General features: G+C 41.6%; 1 protein-coding gene across 2 annotated transcripts in view; it reads left to right on the top strand.

Moving 5' to 3' along the window:
- Positions 1-20536, top strand: part of PDE8A (phosphodiesterase 8A) — a 143046-nt gene that overhangs the window by 19806 nt on the left and 102704 nt on the right. The window contains exon 1 of one of the 2 annotated variants that reach the window (XM_018069705.3): positions 5221-5861. The exons of the other annotated variant lie outside the window; for it this stretch is intronic. Within the exon in view, the coding sequence (XP_017925194.1) occupies positions 5601-5861 (261 nt within the window). The 5' untranslated portion in view covers positions 5221-5600. Of the gene's footprint in view, positions 1-5220; positions 5862-20536 lie in introns of those variants that run through there. 2 annotated transcript variants of the gene reach the window in all.

The following is a 20536-nucleotide window of genomic DNA, read 5'->3' as shown; positions in this document are numbered from 1 at the left end:
CGGTGCTAGAGTTGAAAAAGTTGCTGACTTAGACTGCCTTGAAGGCTCTGATTTCCAAGTGGTACAGACAACTGTCTGTGTTCTGCAATTGCAATTACACAACAACAGCAAACTCGACAGCCTGCCAGGCCATCAGAGCAGCCCTTCCGTCAGCTGCTTTGAGGTTTTTCAGGACATCAGGGGAGTGGTGTAGAAAACAAACCCATTGTACTTTTGTACATTCCAGGAGTTGGGGATGAGCTCTCTCAGGACAAATTTTACACTTGTCTCATGTCACTTGAAAATGACTGTTCCAGGATACTGATGCTTATACACAAACAAGCAGAAGTACCCTGGCCTGCTTTTGGGGTGTAATGCTGATACTCACTTGTGGCTGAGGCAGCATATGGTCCTTGTTTCGTCTTCTGGAATATCTTGGGCTGGAGAGACGTACTCTGTCACAGCTTGCACGTGTCAGTAGTTAGCAGTGTAGAGTCCATTCAGCTGTTTGTGTGCTGGCACATTTTCCACAGTTCCTCCTTCTCCTCTTCCCCACTGCCTCCTTCACTGGCCTAGAGACCAGCAGGGTTGCCTAACTTTTCATAAGGCCAAAAGACACAATTGGAACATGTAGCTGACTTGGGGGGAGAAGCAATTAAAACAACATAGAGTAATCTCACATCAAGATTGCTGCTTGTGCTCACAGGACTGCAGTCATGCTTGCTCTGCCACTGCTGGACAAACATTTTTTAAAGCACACTGATATTTGTTGTTCATGCAGATGTTAGTCCATCATTTCTTCTGCATAATTCTACCTGTCATTGTCTTGGGTACTGAAATATTATCAGAACTGGATTTTGGCAACTAACTTTTGCTCTAGGCCTTCATATGCATTTTTGTGTAGCTTGACAGGAGTGAACTGTCCCAGTGCTCATGCACAAACTTCTATAATGTGCAATGGGAATTGGTCAAGGTCTGTGGGAAATGGATGGATACTGCTGATACATCAAGGGAAGTGCTTTTGCTTATGGAAATTTGCGGGGGGATAGCAGACATGGGGAGTAGTGGTGAAGATCTGGGGTACAGTGCGTTGTTCAGTCTTTTGTCAAAAAATTCAGGATCCAGTGTAATTTCTTTGTGAGATGGATGGGGATGTGGCTGAATAGTGTAATTTTTGATCCTTTTAAATTTTGAAGCTCATGTATTTCTTCTCTAAATACTTTGATCTTCCCCAGCACCCATTTGTCTGCAGATCAAGCTGATAGGAATCATTCCAAGCTCTTTCCTAGCATTATTTCTTATTCTGCAATCCTGAATGAAATTCAACCTTATTCTCCATAAACAAACTTTCTCATTCCCCAGCTGTCTCCTAGAACTAGTTCTCTTCTGACCTCTCCCTCATTGACTCTGTGCTGACATTACACTTTCCCCACAGCCCTAATCTGCCAGTGTCTACACTCCTATTCTTCCTCTGCTCTTTTGCATGATTTAATTTTTTTTTGAATAATAGTGCCCACCATTTCCTGAGCTGCTCTTCAGCAGTAAGCTTGAACAAGGCCTTTTATCCACAGATTTCATACAGTGTAGTGACAAATCACTACCATTGGCAACAATTTCAATGTTTTCACCCCTTCTCTCTGATTCTAGTCTTTGGGTAAATCTATACTTTCAACTGTATTTTTCTGTTGGCAATAAAAATAGCACCAGTGTTTTCCAAGTGTAGAGAAGCAAGACAATACCTGTGCCAGCATCTTGTTCAAACAGCAATTTTTGTCTTTATTGAATTTTTTTTTTCAGTGTAACAACAACTCCAGTGATTTCTCAATGGTTTTTATTAAACTTCTAAGGGATTATTCAGGCTCATCTCATCCTCCCATTCAAGGCAGTGTGAGTTCTCATATGAAAATCTCGTAAATGGGGACTTTTTTTTTTCTCTTGAAATTAGGCTGTAGAAATAATCAGTAATAATCTGCCAAGGGATAGTTGTGGAAAAACTTCTGAAAAAGGAGCAAAGGGGTCATGCACATCATGTTTGCATATGCACTTTCTTGTTTTATCATGCTGATATTAAACAAAGCATGCCCTGTGCCCCCTCCCTCCCTTCCCCACCCCCCAGTATTTGCCTATCATTTGCATAAATGGAGGTATTAGTTGAGTGGGAATTTGTTTGCCTTCAAAGTGGAAAGCAGGGATGTTCCCAATACTGGTATTTTTTGAAATGACACCATGAATTGTACATTTTATCTTTGTGTACCTGCAAACCAAACCCATTTATTTTACAGAGTAGAAAGCTTAACTCTAGGTGTCAGCACTGCAAACTGAATGTGGAGCTCTGAAAATGAAGTTTTGCTGTCTCTTAACTCCTCCAGTGCCACCAGCAATAAAGCGCAATAGCAGTTTCGCTGACAGATCCATTAAGGCTGAAGAAGAGAGCCCACACTTGTGGTTAATGGCACAAGTAGGAATTGCAGCATTCTGTTCTTACACAGCCTTTTTCTAGCTGCACTTAAGTGTGTTCTTATTAATGGGATCTAGTAAATAATGTTTAACATAAAGAAAAGAATGAGGACAAGATGCCGCTCCAAACAGTGCCCACTGTTTCAAATGGATATGTTAAGCCTTTCCCTTCATTTATTGTTAAGTGCTTATATTAAGTGGGTGTCCAAAGTGATGAGAGAGCACAGGAAGCCGACGTCTTTTTCTGGTTCTAACAGGCTGTGTAGATCAGCTAAATTAATGGGGTGGATGAAGTTTATGTGACTATTGCTTATACTTGAAACTGCACAGTAGCAGAAACATCGGGAAAGGAAAGACTCGATTTTCCAGCCTTTAATGCTGGCAATTATGAGAAGTAAATAAAAGCACTTTGACAGTGCAAGTACTGTGGTTATCCTGAAAAACCACATTTCTCAAAAGCACCGACTTCTGGCTTTGCATCTCTCAGCCTTATAAGGTGCTCTCATCTGCATCAAGTGATGTTGTTACATACATGAATGAAGAGCTTCTTGCCATTCTTGCTGTCAATAGTCATTATTTATCTGCGTGTTTTGCTTTTAATTATGACCTGATGGCACTTGTCATGTAGTTGAGGTACTGTTCAAAGTCTGGCTGTTCGGAATGCACAGAAGTACTCATGCTGAATTGGCTTCTGAAAGCCACTGATTCTGACAGGGGAGTACAGAGGTGATCATGGCACAAAACTGGAGTAATTTAGTTTCCTCCCGTGATACATCATTTTCCCCTCCTGAGATGCTGGAGCTTATTGACAAAAGTCATGTCTTTGATATTTGGGTTTAACCATGTTCCTAAATCTAAAGTTTGGTTGGGCCTTCCCTAAACTCCTGTTGTCTCTGAGCTGTTCCTGAGCTAATGAAAACAGGCAGGACCTTGGAGAAGCACCCCTGTGAGTCATTGAGAATAAAGGTAGCAGAAGCTACAGATGACATAGTGAAGAATGTGAAAGGCACATGTGGAACACAGGGCTCTTAGGAGCTCATCAGGTTGTGTGTGGTCTGTGGTAGAGTACGGTGTCATATGTCTGTCGTGGAACCTGGGCTGCACTTGAGCTGGTACTTCTGGAACACGTATTGTCTGTAGTAGTTACTCGCCTTGCCCTGGGCATTTAAAGAGCTTTAAATACTGCGTTTTCTCTCTTAAAGTATGTACAGACATATAGTCTCCCAGCACATCTATATGATAAGGAAATATAGCTACTTCGAAACGATATAGAAACAGAAAAGGTTTATTTCACATACATATTCCAGGAAAAAGTCTGCCTGCAGTTAATTTCCCAAGCCCCAGGGCCTGGCTCCACCCATAGCACCATCTTCCCTTTTCACAAGGCTTTGCTTTCAAAAAAACATTCTCAAAGAAATTGGCACGGGCAGATTCGGAAAGGAAAACGATGGGAAGCAGCAACAGACTCGGCGCTCCGTCCGGCCGTCCTGCTCCCGAAGGAGGGAGCCCGGTGTCTCACGGGGCAGCGCGCCGGGCTCACCCCGCGCCCTGAGCGCTGCGGGCCGGTGCGGTCGCACGCGGTGTGCGGGGCCGGCGCGGGCGGGGCGCGGCGGGGCGCGGGCGGTCCCGCATTGGCGCGGCCGCCCGCTCTCATGAGCCAGCGCGGGCCCGGAGGTCAAGCGCGCCGGGCGCTGCGCCGGCTTGCCGCCGCGGCCGAGCTGCCGGGCAGCGCGGGGGGAGCCGCGGGGCGGGGCGGGGAAAGGGGCAGGGCGGCCGGGAAAAAAAAAAGGGGCCGCGGCCGCCGCCGCCGCGGCCGCCGAGGAACATCCCATAATAACAAGTAACGCGGCGAGGGCGCGCGGCTTGCGGGGAGCCAGGCATTTATCCCTGCTGAGGGAGCATGACACCAGAGGCCCCGGGAACCACAGCTCTCGCCGCTTGGGCATGCCCTTAGCCAGCCGATGGACGCTAGATGCCGTTTCTCCTTCACTTCTCGCTCTTAATTTTTCCTTCTCCTTTTTGTTATTTTTTTTAATTTTTGATTTTCCACCCCCTCGCCGTTTCGCCATCACTTGCTCTGCCCAAAAACCCGATCCGCATCATGGAGGCCTCCTTTGATGCTCGCCGCCGCGCCGCTGCCCCCGCGGCTCAGGGAAGCCCTCCGGGCGTTGCCCCGCTTTCCGAGGGGCGCTACCCGCGGCCCGGCCCCCCCTGCCCCGCGGCACTGAGCCGGGATGCCGCTGCGGCGGCGGCAGACCGCCCCGTGCGCTGACGGGGGGCTCTTCTTCCTTCCGGACGGGATCCTTTGATGTCACCCGCGGCGGGCCGCCCGCCCGCCCGCGACCGAGGGCGGGCGCGGGACGTGCCCAGCGCGGCGTAGGAGCCGCAGCCGGCTCCCGGGGCGCCGGTCCGGCTTTCGTCGTGTTGTTGTTGTTGTTATTTTTTAATAAACCGTTGATTTTGGCCCCCAAAGCACACCCCAAAGCACGCCCCCGGCACAGCGCAGCGCCGGGCTGGACCGCGAGGAGTGAGCGCTGCTCGGCGGGAGCGCGGACGCGGAGGTGGGGAGCGGCCCCCGGCCCGGTCCCGGGTTAATCGGTAACGCGGAGCAAGCCCGGGTGGAAAATGCGCCGTGCTCCGGGCTCGGGGGAGGAGATGGTGCTGTGCCCCCGGCACCTTCTGAGCGCCGAGCCGACGCCGGGTGTGTGGCGTTTGGGGCTTGGGATTATTTTTTTATTATATTTTGATTTTGCTTTTCCCCCCCTCTTTTTTTTTTTTTTCTTTTCCCAGAAGGAAAGAAAATCTTACCAAGATTCTCAGATGGCTTAGACAAATTAATAATAATCTGTGAAAATACGAAGTCGACCGGTTCTTGATTTCCCCCTTCCCTCCCCTCCAGCTCCCCAGCCCACTGCTGAGATTGAGATAAAAGGACCTGTTTCCTGGAGGACGAGGAGAACAGACACGTTTCTGGTGGTATAGAAGGGACCGATGGCAATGCTTCAGAGTGTATTTGAGACGCAGGAAAGAGATTCAACCTGTTAACAAAAAAATTAAGCAGGGGGAAAATATCAACGGGAAGGAAAGAAATATATATATACATATATATATATATACACGTATATATATACAATTTAGAAGTATTCCCCAGGTGGCCACAAAGCATGGGCTGTGTTCCAAGCACCAACCTCTCTGACAGCAGAGTGATCTGTCACAGTAGCAATGAGTCTGAGGAGTGCAATTTCCCTCACCAGACCAACACAACCATGTCTCAACAGCAGCAAGGCAACCCCGTCCCAGGATTATTCATTAAATGCTACAACACATCCACTTATGAGGCGAGGACTAATTCCTCTAAGAAAGACAAGAGGGAGAACAGCCAGAGCATGGAGGCAGAGGCCCAGACCGGCAGATCCAGTGTTAAGGTAAAAAGGGTGCTAAACATGAGCACTGTTTCTCTCAGAACCGGAGTTGGCTGTAGCGGTTTAACCCAAGGAGTCTCCCTGCCTTTGTGGGGGAGCTTTTCCTGGCTTGAGCTGTTACTTTCGTTTATAAACTAATCAGTGTCTTGAAGACTTTATAGAGGTACCCAAGTCTCTTTCTTCGTTCCGCAAACTGTGTTTTCCTAATTCCGGAAAGGAGAGCGGTGGAATTGACCCCGTCGCTCGTTGGAGCCGGGGCACGGGTCTTGCTTCTGAACCCGGAGGGGCCCGTCCGTCCTGGTGGGGCTCTGCCGGGCAGGGGAGCTGCCCTAACTCCTGTGTGTGTGCTGGGTCGTCCCTTGGTCCTGTTTGTGCTTGTCTTGTTTGGAAGCTTGGGCAGATCGCAGACTGAAGCGATCTGCTTGCTGGGCTGATCAGTTTGCGTACCTCTTCCATTCAGAAAGTTGAAGGGAGAGCGGCAGCGTGTTTTGCTCTGGGTACTGATTTACATTAACAACTTGTTGACCTTGTCTGTAGCTGCAAATAGGGTATTTTTGTAGGTTTTTTTACATGTGTTAGCGCCCGTACTTTTGAGTAGAGATACACCACAAGACTGTATGAAGTCGAGAGACACATACTGAAAAAAAAATTGTAATTTGTGATTATTTTCTTTAAAGTGAGACAGTTTGTGGTGCGGTCGCTTGTTTACTTTCTATGGATGGGCTGTTTGTTTGTGGGTTGTACTTTAGTTCCTAATGCTATAGGTTTGGATTATGCCTTTGCTTTTCTTGGTTTGGAAACTATTTTTATTTTGTAAAAATAAGTAATTGCAAGTGTAAGAAAAATCAAATTGTAGCAACCCAGGGGGTATTGTATAACATGGCTGATCTGTTCTTGTTCTGTGATAAGAACTGAGATACACATGCTGTAAATATAAGATACACGCTTGAGATGCAGGCAAGATCTAGCTGAATGTCAGGCATTTTGCAGATTAGCAGAAACTCGAATGATTAGTAGTTTTCTTAGGATTTTTACTTGCATGGCTTCTAGAGTATTGACCTGGAATAATTAACTTCAGTTATGTGAGTGATTTTCTTCAGTTGTTTTCCTTCAGATTTAGTAATCTCTGTTTATGAGAGTTTTAAAAAAGTCTAGAAAATTACCAGACACTTTGTAAGTAGTGAGTTGGAGGAGGAATTAACAATACTTAAGGCAGAATGTGAAGCTGAATGGTGTTGTATTAAACTAAATTTTTTGTGTACAGGAAATGAACTTCACGGCCTTATTCACACGAGATAGACATGCTTACGGCTTATTTAACACAGTAACCACACTAAGGAAGCTTAAGTTTTCCTCACAATCCAGACAATTGTCCTGTTACCTGAATTTTTAATTGTGATTATAATTGTATGTTAGCAAAATCTAAACCAAAAATAGTCTTAAAATTTATATTCTGTGAATGTCTCCTGTGTGCTTGCTTACAGGGAAAACCCCCTCCTAAAATCCTGTTTCCAGAAGCACGCATGGGAAGCAGTCTTAATTTTGTTGAATTTTGTTCTTCAGTTTCAAGAACTTTGTGCGAATTCTTGTTATTGGGTTTGGATAATTTAGCCAGACGCTATAGGGTTGCTGTTGGTTCATATGCATGCTGTCATCTCATTGGCAGTCACTCAGGTTTTTATCACTCGATCCCATTTTCTGCCCTTGTCATCACTCTAAGCACAGTGCTGTGAAAGATGGGTTTTGAGGAATGAGAGCGGAGTTCTGTTTGCAATCAGCTGAATGCAAAATCTGTTGGACACGTCACATCTGCATTATTTTCATGTGCAAAAATCCTGTAATACTCTCTAGAGCTGTAAAGCATCGTGGTATTTCGTTCTCTGCTTTTATCATTAGTGTGTACAGTACGATCAGATTTACAGTTCTTAGTGTGCCAGATAACCGTTATCTCGGAGATTGTGCTGGAGTGAGTGATCGCTGGAGAGCAGTTTTCACAGTACGGTGAAGTTGTTTACAAAGAAATAGTGTGAGAACATTGAAAATAATGGACAGGAGTCTGAAATTCCTGAAGCCAAAAGGAGCATTGGGCAGGATGTTTTGTCTGTTTTGTAACTGAAAGGATTTTTGATTTGAGAAAGAACTGTAAGAATTGGGGTGTTACTAAGAACCACTGCTATTCTTCAGAGTGTGCACTACACCCTTTATGGCCCCAGGGATCCCTTCTAACAAACACAACATGCTACAAGCGTTTTGTACTTTGGGCAGTGGTGGTGTCACCCAGAATTTGTGTGAATAGTCCTGAATGACATTTTCACTTGGTTTCAGGTACTTTAAATTAAATTGTTGTATATGCACAGGTTAAAGCCAAGAGAACGCTGTGTTAGAGCTAAGAACAAAACTTGGCCTATGCATAAATCTCATATTTTCACTTTGGCTGGCATTAGTGTTAAGTTTATTAAAACATGTATAATAGTTCAATAATTTTTATTGAATCAGTTTGTTAGCTATAGTGCACATTTTTCAAGTCAGAAAGTGTAAGAAAAAGAAAAAACCCCATGCTAATTGTAAAATGGCTTTATATATATTACTAATTAACCCCCCAACTTATTCTGGTTTTATGTTTGTGTCTTACTATGTCTTTCTTCTGGTAAAATAGCAGAGGAACATTTTGTGGATGTGCAGTGTGAGCATACTGTATTTTGCGATTTGCATCAATTTATAAACTGTAGCTAAGAAAGTTACCTGTTCTTTCCTAATATGGAAAACCCTAAGTTTATCCATCCAGATTTGCAGAACAATCCCGAAAATATGTGTGTATGCAGAGATAAATGCCATAATACCCATTTCTGGTGTATGTGAGTACGGTGATAGTACATGAGAAATGGAGCAGCCCTTTTAAGTCATGGCACCTGTATCTATCTCCTTAATTAGTATTTTCATATGTGGCTTTTATTTGAAAATTTATGAGCATCTTGGAATAAGTGCCATATCTAAACAATGAACCAACCATGAAAACTCTTCCCTTAATTTTTGATGTATTGACTCTGCAGATTAAACCCTGTACTAGTGAAAGATGAGCAGGACCTAGATGAAGTCCCTTCATCTAGGTTTGATTATCCAGTGCTACATAAAGAATATCAAATTACACTTACCCAGTACTGTTGCAAAGGAGAGTTTCTCTGGTTTTTATTTTAACTTTAAAAATCTCAAGAAAGCAGGCTCAAAATTGTAGTAGTATGGGGGTTTTTTGTATATATTAATGATGATTTTCAGACATTTGCATAGTCGAATTTGTGGTAAAGGTTCCTGGCTTTACAGAAACCTGCTTAAACACCTTTAGAATAATAATTGTTTAATCTATAGTGTAAGTGGAGTAAATGCTGAATGGCATAAGTTCTTCATGGGCATTTATTTAAAATTGTCTTGGGTATTCATCATCATCTGCTATCCCAACATTGTGTGTGTGTGTCACTCTTCTACAGTGCATTAATATACACTGTAGTGCATAGATTGCACCTTGAATTTGCTCTGTCATTCTTTTCTGTACGTAAGATTTCCTTCCTTTTTTTTTTTGTGTAACTCTCCCTGTCGTGTACATTTAATACAGAAATATTTGTGTTTGGGTGCAAGGGGATCAGAGAGTAAATCCAAACTTCCTTTATTTTAAATTAAAATGAATCCTAAGCCAGAAGGACTAAATGTGAAAGTCTTTTGATTTATCAGCTGATATGGGACAGACAGTTTGAATCCCTGCCCCTACAGCTAGTAAGTTTTCTGCATTCAAACCTTGTGAAATTGCCTGTGAATTTTGCAGTCACTGCAAACCAGTGGTTGCATAATTCTGCATATAAGAGGCTGTGTGCTATATGGTACCTGCAGTGCTGAAGTGGATCTCATTTCAGCAGTTAACAGCACGTTGTTTAGTCCATTAAGCTGTCTGCTCTTTTCCTCCCTGTCTGGTAATTCCTTTCCCTTGGAACACATGAGTGCTCCCTCCCTTAGATACTCCCACACTTTCTGTCCATGCTTCCACTGAGGCCATCCACCCTCTCTTGAATCCTCCCTGTTCCCACTGAAACTGTCCTCAATCATTTCCCTGACAAACCTCCCATCACCATTTCCCTCCCACTTCCACTGACGTCAGCTCTCCTGTACAGAGATCCTTGCTTCCACTGAGAGGATCCTTCCCACGCTGAGACACATGAACTTTTCTCAGTCTTTACGGCTCCAGACTTTCAGTCTGGTACTTTTTATGCTGTTGTTGCAAGGCTTGAACCCTTTCTTCAGGGGATGGGAGTGTGATTTTTCTACCATACGAAGTGGTGTAGTAACATGTGTACTGGGTTCATTTTTAAGTCTAATTTTTATCTTTTTTAAATTTCTTGTTGTTTGTTATGTAAATTGGAAAAAAAACCCCTCTAAATCACTCACAGTGTATGGATGGCTACAATACTGAGACAGCATAAGCTGTGTTTTCAATTTTTAAATCATTATTACTGGTACCTCTCTTGATCATGCAAACCAACTCGTGCAAAATGTGTCACTGCATCTGAGGGCAAATCCTTGGGTGACTGAGATAAGGAGGGTTAGAACCTGAATTTTTTGAGTACTTAGTGTTGGTAAAAACTTCACCCAAACTCTTTCAACTGTAAATTCATCTGCCAGGCATGAAGGACCGACTTCTTTCTCCCCTTTTCATTGTTCTTCACTGCTGCTGGTCTGAGCTTGCTTTGTGTCTCTTCCCTGGCCATTTTAGGTAGTTAAGTTTCAAGCTTTTCCTTTTCTGCCCCCTGAATGGGTCAATAGAGGAAGTATTAAAACCAAACCTTTATTTCTGCAGTTCTAGGTATTTCTTTTACTGTGTTGTACCCTTTGTATTCTTAATTGTATGGCTCAGATTGAAATGTAAGTACATCCAGAGTGAAAAATTTTCTAGTTGTAGAATGTACTTATAAGCCAGGCAGAATAACGGGAGGTGATATACTAATTAGTTCTGTCTCCATTTGTACCATTCCCAATATTACATGTGGTGTGAAATTCTAATGCAAGTTACCAGCTTTGCCTTGCTGTTTAAGGTGCTAGCAATTCAGATTTTACATCCAAAATGTTAAGTTTAAATATAAATTATAGGTGTGAAATGGTTATACCAGCTTGCAAATGCTTCTTGTTCAATGAATTGTAGATTAGAAGATGCTTACAATCTATGTGAGTATGAAGAATGTCTCATTAAGAAAAGTTATAGTTCATTTGAAATTTATAAAAAATACTGTTTGGAAACTGTTTTACTTCCCATTTTGCATGCTTTAGTATTTGTTCCTCATGTTCAAATAAATGTCCGTGTTGAGAAAGGGAGAGGTATTTGAATGAGAATTATTTTTAACAACCATTGAAATTGTTATATCCAGCAGTCGCCACTACCAGCAGTGATAAATTGCTGTTTTGTTTTAGTTATTTTACGAACGTTTGTTCACCTCTCTTGGCTGTCGCATTGAGAAAGGACTCCAGAATTGGGTTACTTGAGCAATACTAACAATACACTGAAAATATTCCACTTTTTGAGCAGTTGGAATGTCAACTGACTTTCAAATGAGTCCTCAAAGAGGAAATGAATATTTCAAGATACGGACAGCTAAAGCTTTTATTAGCTCTCAGGAAAAAGTGAAAGAAACTTAAAGCAAATACGATAATGAGCAGAGTGGCCCCAAGGTGAAATAGTTTCAATACAAGCTTTACGTAAGGTGTCATTTTATCAGGGGGCCACAGAAGCACCTGCACACACAGGAGAACAGTTTAGCATTGTGTTCTGTTTTGGTGGTGTGTATGGATGTAATATGCCCACACTGTAAACTGCTTTACCAGCCATGGATGGAATTAAAACATTGTTAGCAATGTTTCCAAGATGGCACACAGGGTGTTATTTCATGTCCAAAGCTCAGTTTTCCGTGTGAATTGCAGTGTTTTATGTGTCAGACCCATTCATCCAGTGGAGCTTCACTAGGAATTTGCTTGGCCCTGTGACATGGTACATATTGCTATCTGTTCTTTGAGTGAAATAATTAGGTATCCTCATTTAACCATAATTTAAATTGGCACAGGATGGCAAGGTACAAATGGAATAGCTTTAATGTGTGTGACATACTAAATAGTTTTATTTGTAGGATTTCAAAGGCATCAAGGAAGTGATGTTAAAGCCCTCTGTTTTGCAAAAACATCATAGAATCACAGAATATGCTGAGTTGGAAGATTTCAGCATCAAGCCCCTTTTAGGTTCTTTCTTGATATCCACGTTAAAGCCAAAATGTAATAAATGATGTTGTTGCACATGCTGTGAAATTAAATAGCGGAGTCTCTAATTCATGCATTCTTCCAGACCGTCCTCTTTTACTATGGCTTGTACTCCTGGCCTCAAATCAAACTTCCAGGCCCTTTTCTCTTCTTCCTTGTAAAATCTGTAACTCTGTCTCTCTGCATAAAGTAAAAAGCTTAGCATTCTGTAAGCCAGCTCCCACATGTATGGCTTTGTTCCAGGAGAAAGGAAGAGGGCTAGAACCTACTTTTTGACATGAAAATGTGTTGACAAAAATTTTACTGTATCTATTTTGAATGTAGTTGACATGGTAATTTGAGATGGGTTTTGATAGTGTTTTAAATGTTCAGAGCTAGTCTGCATAGTAGAGAGTTAATGTCCTTGCACAGCAAAACAACTCGGAATAAAAAAGGAATATTCAAGATATAAAAACAGTTTCTGGAATAAAATACTAATGAAAAAGACTCTGATTCCAGTATCGGGGGGACTCAAATTAGGATTCTCGTCTTTGCTTGAAGTAGGAGGAAATGGGGCTTTTGGTTCTGCCACTCTATTACATGATAGACAATTTTTTGAGCACAAGATCCCTAGAAATTAGGATAAAATCTTTCTGTTGGTGTAAAGAAAAGTGTATTTTTCACCAGATAAACTTTAATTTCTGAGTGAACTAAATTGATACTATTTCAGGGATTTTTTTAAAAAAATCAGGATGTATGTTTGCTAAATAATATTTTTAACAGATTTAAGATGTGTCTGTTTCTTTACTGGAAATGAGAATAGTTTTTTTTTGCAAAAGAAGAATTAATTTGCACATTAATTTGAAAGTTGCATAGGAAACTTCAAATATTTTATATACCTTTTTCAAGTTAAGAGGTATTTTCCTTTATAAATCAAACACTTTACATGGTGACATGAATGGATTTCTGATCTTGTTAAGGGGAAAATGTTGACTTTGAAATCTTTTCATTGTTTTTTAGATTTCCCAGTTTCCTAAGTAAATCCATACAAAGAAAACACAGAATCACTGGGCAAATGTGAAAGAATGACATCCTCTACTTCCCATTGTTTTTCATTTTGAGTTTCAGTGACCTTTAGCTCCCTGCTGGGATGCGGTGGAAACTTTATGAGGCCCCATCTTGCCACTAAAAGACGATGTATTTTTAAAGTTACACATTTACTATTGTGTTCTGTCTTTGAGTTTGAGGTTGTGTTATCTCTAATAAAATTTAATCAGACAAACAACCTCAGTAAGTGATCAGCAGGGTAAACCTTTTCTAATAAGAATCTTGTTTGAAAAAACTATGCTAATGCATAACTACATTGATCCACATTGAATACAATTTTTTCTGTACTTAGGAGTATCTATCCTTTTGCATCATCAGGTAGATGTTCCTCATTCACACTGAGTTATCAGAGTTGTGTCTCTTCTGAACTGAAGTGCAGAACTCTATTTTACCAGAGTGGTTTTAATTCCAAGTTTAAATATACAAAAGTATCTGTGTGATAGGTAGGTAGGTCAAGATCAATGCTGAGCTGAGATGACTGGTTTGCAGTTCTGAATTCTTTTTGGAATACTGTCTGCCATTCCTTTTAATTTTTAAGTTGGTTTTTTTTTTCTTTTTTTTCTTCATAACTTTTTGTAAGTTTGGTGAGAAATTCCACAAATGGTTGAGGACAACTACACCTATTACTTCAGTTACTTGAAGCAGAAGCGATGTGCCTGAAACACAGTTTAACTGCCTGGTAAAAATTGCACTTTTCCATGAGCGGTAACTCAGACATAAATATTTTGGCACAGGATGAGTATCAGAATGTAAGTGTACAAGTACTGGAATCCAGAGCTTTGCCACACTCTAAAGTGTGGATGGCATGGGATGTGGATGGCAAGATATCTGCATTTTATTTTTCAAACCAAAGCAAAGTATTATTTTCAAATACTGAAGAGATTTTTTGGTGGGCCAAATTCTTACCAAAATGACAGTCTTTCAACCCCATTAAGATCTGTGGGCTCAAGGGTTGCTGCTATGCTTCAGGTAAAATAACTTTGAATTTCTAAGCATTCAAAAGGAATTTTTTTCCCTACTTATTTGTACCTTTGTAGTTCTTGACTTGCATCTTAGGATTCTTCTGTAAGCAGTGATGCAACAGTGTAGCCAAGGCCAGAGATAGTGAACTGAAATCAGAAGATCCAAACTTCCCCTGGTTAGCGTGTGGCTCCTTGGCCAACTTACTATTTCCACTTGAATGCTTGATCTTAATTATGTGTCGTGAGGGATCAGGGCCATCGTGTACCCAGGAACATAAGAGCTGCACTCAGATCAAACCGTGTCCATGTATGCAGTGCTCTGTCTCTGACAGCCGTCAGCACAGTGTGCTTTGGACTAAGATGCAAGGCATCTATTTAAAGGTACAAAAATGAGAAGAGTTCTTCATGTTCCTCTTCTGGCTTCAGTCTGAACATACTGATTTACTTCTCATTTTTCACCATTCTGGCACGTAATCTGATACCAATATTTTAGTTTTATGTCCTTAAAGCTTAGTTGCTAAGTTGTCAAATGCAGTAAAAAAAATTGTACTCTTGAGTGGAATTCGTGAATGGAGAGTTAATTTCCAAACCAGTGTTAGCACATACTTATTGCTGAAACACCACCAGTGTGAATGGCTGATGTATTTGTTTCTGCAGATACTGTTGCAGGGACCAAGAACAACCTATGAAAGTTTTTAAAAGAAAGCAGGAGACATGAATTGTAACTAAATAGGGGTTTGCATTTTGAAGAGGACTTCATGACCAGAGAAACTAGTTTCTTTCATACATAAAGCAGATGAAAAACAGCTGAGGGTAAAATTGATATTTTAGGGGAATGAAATGCTTCATAGCCAGGCAAAAGGGATTTTGCAAACCCAAACAAATTTTGTTTTGTTAACAAAAGGAAGAGTAAGTCCTGTGAACTCAGGCACTGCTTCATGCTTCCATTGATTCTGCTGGAACTTTTACTTAGTATTTGGGGTTGTTTGTTTGTTTGTTTGTGTTTTTTTGTCTTTGGCTGGAAGGGATCAGCTTTTTGCAGAATTTCAGATGAAACAGCTGTTCTGCTTACACTGTCAATTAGTTATGTTATCATATGTCCTCAGTTCTGGAAATGGTGGTCTTGTTCCTTGCTGTGTAATGCCATGGAGCCGAGACCTGTCATGAGAGAGTGAGGTTGAGTTCTGTGGTAGTGCTGTCAGTCACAGTCCTAAGCCTACCAATGACACTTTTTCCTTCAGGGAATAATCTCACATTTTACCTTTTCCAAAGTTCGGAATATTTTACTTTGGGGCAGCTGCCTACTTTTTAGGAGGGATTTGTGTTTTCTGAAATATTATTGCATGTTACAGTTCTTTAAAATGAATGCATTAGAGCAGTAGCTGTTGGGAACCAAATTTTCTCCAAAAGCATCTGCCTCTGGCAGTGGTACCTAGTAGCAAGAACCAACTTCTTGGAGATAAGACAGATTTAGCTTTTATGATCCATGTTCATAATAATGAAAACTCATTGAACTAATGAAGCTGCTCAGTGAGGAAGCTGAGCTATTCCTCTCCCCCCTGGCTTTGGTGAGAAGGGCAGAGATAGTGTTTGTCCCCGAAGGACAGGCAGTAGTGTCAACCTGCTGGTTTGGTAGCAAATAATAAAAAAAGAGTAATTCTGTTGGGCACTCTATACTGTTGATTCCTAGTTATAACAGCTGGAAGGTGTTTTTTTCTTTTTTTTTTCTTTTTTTTTTTTTTTTGTATCACTGCAAAGCCTCAGAGTGGGAGTGGGGCAGAGGGAGTTGGTGGGGCAGAGGTTGGCGGGAGATATGGGAATTCTAGTGGCCTGTCAGATCCTCAGACTTAGCCCCCAGTCAAAGTGTGACTGACCATGGGAAAATTGCCAAGCACCAAATTTTCAGGGAAGTGTGACTGAAGTTCGCATTTTCTAAAAATCTGAGCTCTCTTATGAATTACTTACAGTGAGATTCATAGCTCGACTGTCAAAAAAAAGTGAGCTGAAATTACCATCTCTTATTTTGCCAATTAAACTAGAAAGGACTTCTTTTTGGAGGTTACTTAGCTCTGGAGTTTTCTCCTAACTTTATCTTGGCTGTTCTGGTTGTTGAGAGCTCTTACAAGGCTCTCTTGTGCTCTTTGGGCGATATAAACTCCCTTCTGCTGTGCTCTGTTAAGGCTGTGGGACACTGATAATGGGGTATTTTTTGCTTTCTGGGGTAACCTTGCTTTGTTGTTATACAGAGTATAAACAAACCAGAGAATTTTAAGGATTGTGGAAGTGAAATAGACTCGGTGCAGATTCAGAGAATGACAATCTTTGCCTACATTTTTTCTGTGAGCTTTGGAGCTGTTCTAGGAAGCACAGGCTGCGAGTCTAAGAGGTTGCTGTGATTTGCAACCCTTTATTCTTTGCACAGGAGTTAGGCTGGTGAAGAGGTGCCTCCCTGATATGTTGCATTGCACTGTCATTGCCTCCTAAGTTAAATCAAGACCAGAGGCCAGTGTAGAGTTTCAAGTGGTGGGTCCAGCACTTGACTCAGAGGCCACTGTGAGGTATAGTTTAGTTGTGGAAGTCTCAGTTGTCTCCACAGGGATCTTTACCTAGTTATGGAAGAGTGATTTGTCCCAAAAAGTTGAGAAGCCTCATAAATTCTTCCATCATCAGTTGGAACAAGGACATTATCTCCCTCAGCCAGTTGTTTTCTAAAGTGTGTTTAGCAATGAGGCCATGTGGTCTCTTGCCCTTTCTCCACGGCTGACCTGCAGAGAAGAACTACCATCCCCCATCAGGAAACCTGATCCTTTTGGTCAATGGTCCCTTACATTTTTTCCCCAGCTGACTGGCATTCCGGCTGACTGATCAGAGAAGTACCCAGTTGCATCCACTTGTTAGGATTTGCTGTGCCAGGGCTATTCCATTTCAGGACAAAGGTACCAAGGAAGTGTGTTGTGTTGAGCAAACCTGAAAGCAGAGCAGCACTTCCCTGGCTGCAGCCAATCACTTTGACTACTTGGGGATCTAGTTTCCTCTTACACCTGTAACAATACACTCAGTAAATACTCATGTGAAATATTACCTGGGAGTCTTTAAATGCTTGACTACTATTAGCTTCCTGCCACTTTGTAAGAGGTACAAGGACCTGTAGAGTGCCTCATTGTTTTTTTTTTCTCTTTTTTTTCCTCTCCATTTTGCAGAGATGGGTGTGGGTGAAAGGCTTGGCATTTCTTTCATCATCTTTCCCAACATCAGGAGGTTCCAAGCCAGCAGGTAGAATTTCTAGGAGCTTCTTCTAAAGGATGGCCCTTTAGCCCTTCCTAACGTAATTTAATGCTTTTTAATGTAAACTAGTAAAACAATTCATGTAGAGAAAAAAGCATGGCAGAGGATTGCCAGGGTAAGGGGATTGTTGCTAACAGCACTGCCTCTCTGCTTTTGCTGGGTGTTGCAAGAGGTCTTCATACCCTTAAGAATCTGAGTTAGGTTTGGGAAACCTTGACCTCTGTATTGAGGAATGATCTGAGGCCAGTGGTAATGATTTGTTTAAACACAAGTTCTTAAATGCGGATTAATTGATCGCTTTAACTTGGTTACTACAGATACTTTTGTCCTAGAACAGAAATAAGCAGACTGTCCAGAGGCTATATATGTATGTACAGGATGTTTGCCAATTAGCTTGTGGTTAATTTAAATAGAATACAACCCCCTGACTTAGTAAACCCTCAACTGTGGCAGCTCAGCCACAGCCACTTGTCCTCACCCCAATACCACTATGATCCTGGCAGGCCATGTAAGACAGCGTTGGCTTTGCAGAGTTGTATCTGCAGCCCTGTGTACCTCTGTACTACAAATCTAAGTATTTTCAGTATCTGCTAAAGGAGGCTTGAACTGGTTTTAGAAGAAGCAGGACTGCAGTAATAAATCTGATCTCTTGAAACATGAGTTGGAAGTTGTACCCTCCTGTCAGCAGGTTCACTGTATGATGTATTGTGGAGCTTTGGCTGCAAAGAAGCTGTAGCCTGCAGTTAATGAGCTGTTCAAAGTAGCTGTGAAATTGTCAACTTAATTAAGCCAAGTTTAGTTAACAGACATCTTTCAAAGATTTTGTGTGAAGAAGCAGGCTCTGGAAATACCCAGCTATGCACTGTAGGAAAGTGCTGTGTGCTTTTCTGAACCAAGAAATTAAGAGCTCATGTGGTAAGAGAGAGTGCTATTTAACAGAGTGTTTAAAGAAAGCCCCTGGCTGTCCCAGCATGTTGAGGAGCTTCATAGATTTTTCTATTTTTAGAGGGTTAAGAAGCATAAGCACTTAAAAACAGTCACTGGATTGCAGCTCCTGTGTGATGCTGATTGAAGATCTACTGTATTTTTTCACAGTTTTTTTTTAAAATCATCATACATATGCAATTCTTTTCATTGATGTCTGTTTCTTTATAAAATAACTGATCTAGTTTATTCTTGTGCTTTATCCTTCCTCCCTTTCTCTCTTGATAGTATAGAAAATTTAGTCTGAGCGCTACTAAAACACCTGCCGAAGGCAGTGGGGGCTGCAGTTCAGCTACCTGGGTTTCCTCAGCTTGTCCTTGGAGAAAGAGTGAATAGTGTTGCAAAGACATTTGCAAACCTCTGCTGCCCTTGACCCTGAAAGGACCCATTATATGTTACAGAAACAAGTGTGTAGGGTCTTAGGTGATGAGGCATCTCGTCTCACCTCGAATGTCAATATTGCAGTGGTCTGTTCTTCATGTTGGTGATTTCTTACTGACATAACTAGGGTAAAGCCTTGCTTTAATTGCAGCAATACTGATACAGCTGTGTTTGTGGCAGTGTAGTTTGTGCCATTTGAGAGTACAAATACAATGCTATGGCTTTTTCCACAAGAGAAAGCTTTCCTGTATTTCTTGACTTGTTGAACTGTACTTAGGACACATTTCTGATTTAGGCAAAGTCTTAATACTGTCAAGGCCAGGACTGTATGAGGGATGTTACCTAGCCTAGAAGTATCAGTGAGGAATTAGGATTTTTAATAATGTTTTATACTGGAAAAATCTCTGTTATGGATATAGTGATAGTGGATAAGGGGAAACATGCTTTTGTTAGAATAGCTTGTTTCATTTGAGGAACTGGTACAAAGTGCACCAGCAAAACCAGTTTTGCTAATGTTAGCTCCATTTGCAATAAGAAAGTTTCCCAGGAAACTTGTGTTATAGGTGTGCTGGGACTTCAGGATTCTGCAAGTGAAATGGAAGCAAAGCAAGAGCCTGGTACATTCAGCACATGGAGCCCCCTTCCTCCTTGTGGAGCCTTTGGACTGTGATAATTTCTGGCAGTAGATGTCCATGAGCCACTTGCCTGCTTTTACGATGCCTTTGCAGCAAGAATTGGTAGTAGTGAGAGCTCCTCACTACTAGGAACCATGCTAGCACTCTGAATGCTGCCACCACACTGGTGCTTTTTTGGAATTTTTCCTCTTTGGACAGATGGATTTAACAGGAAATAGTTTGGTCGAGGTATGAAATCATAATGTGGGTATTTGCAGACCTTTGGGAAGAAATGCATTTTTTGCCAGCAGGACTTTGTAGGCTAGACCAGGCAGTAGAACAAGCAGAGGGGAACAGTCCTTGAATTAGGATAAATAAATGATTGTTAATGGCCTTTGTCCTCTATTGCTGTTTGTGTGCCTTTTGCTGTAGTACGCTGCTCTTCAGAACAGGCTCTAAGTATGTGGCTCTGCATTCTGCAGCTTCAGGTTATTAAGGAAAAGTTGAAGTTTCAGATAATTGCCTTGTTTAGAACTGATTTAATGTTAAGAATTACCTCATGAAACTATTCCAGATTTATGTTTGAATATGAGACAAATACATATAATGATACATACAATGCATGCAGTAAGTATGGCAGATACTGAATTGCCAGGTGTGATTTGGTGACAATTTGATTGTAATGCCAAATTGTGGCAATTTGTGATAGAAATGCTGTCCCACCACAGCTGCTTCTGCAGCAGAACACTGATTTTACTGCCTATTTCTGCTTAACCTTCTTACTTTGTCATCCCTGGTGTTCTGTAGTTTTTCTTTAACTTGTTCAGTCACACATTGCAGGCGTTTCTTCCTGCAGCTCCTTTTCTTCCTTTTGCCACTGTGATCTACTTTTGACTGCCATTTTCATGTTTCTAATGCTCATAAATGCATGCATCTATAATTTTTTGGTGTCATGTCCTCTCACTGATAAAACTCCTAGCAAGTCCTCTCTGTGCTTTTTTTAATGTGGTACTTTTGTTGGGTGAAGGTCTTTTGAGGAAGGTCTAGCTTCTTCCCACCCACTGGCATATGACACTATCCT

The sequence above is a fragment of the Manacus vitellinus genome, unplaced genomic scaffold (assembly GCF_001715985.3).
Source record: "Manacus vitellinus isolate BGI_N305 unplaced genomic scaffold, ASM171598v3 scaffold_16_pilon, whole genome shotgun sequence".
In the NCBI taxonomy this organism is placed as follows: domain Eukaryota; kingdom Metazoa; phylum Chordata; class Aves; order Passeriformes; family Pipridae; genus Manacus; species Manacus vitellinus.
The sequence above is the reverse complement of the archived record's forward strand: the minus strand, read 5'-3'. Positions and strand labels throughout refer to the sequence as shown.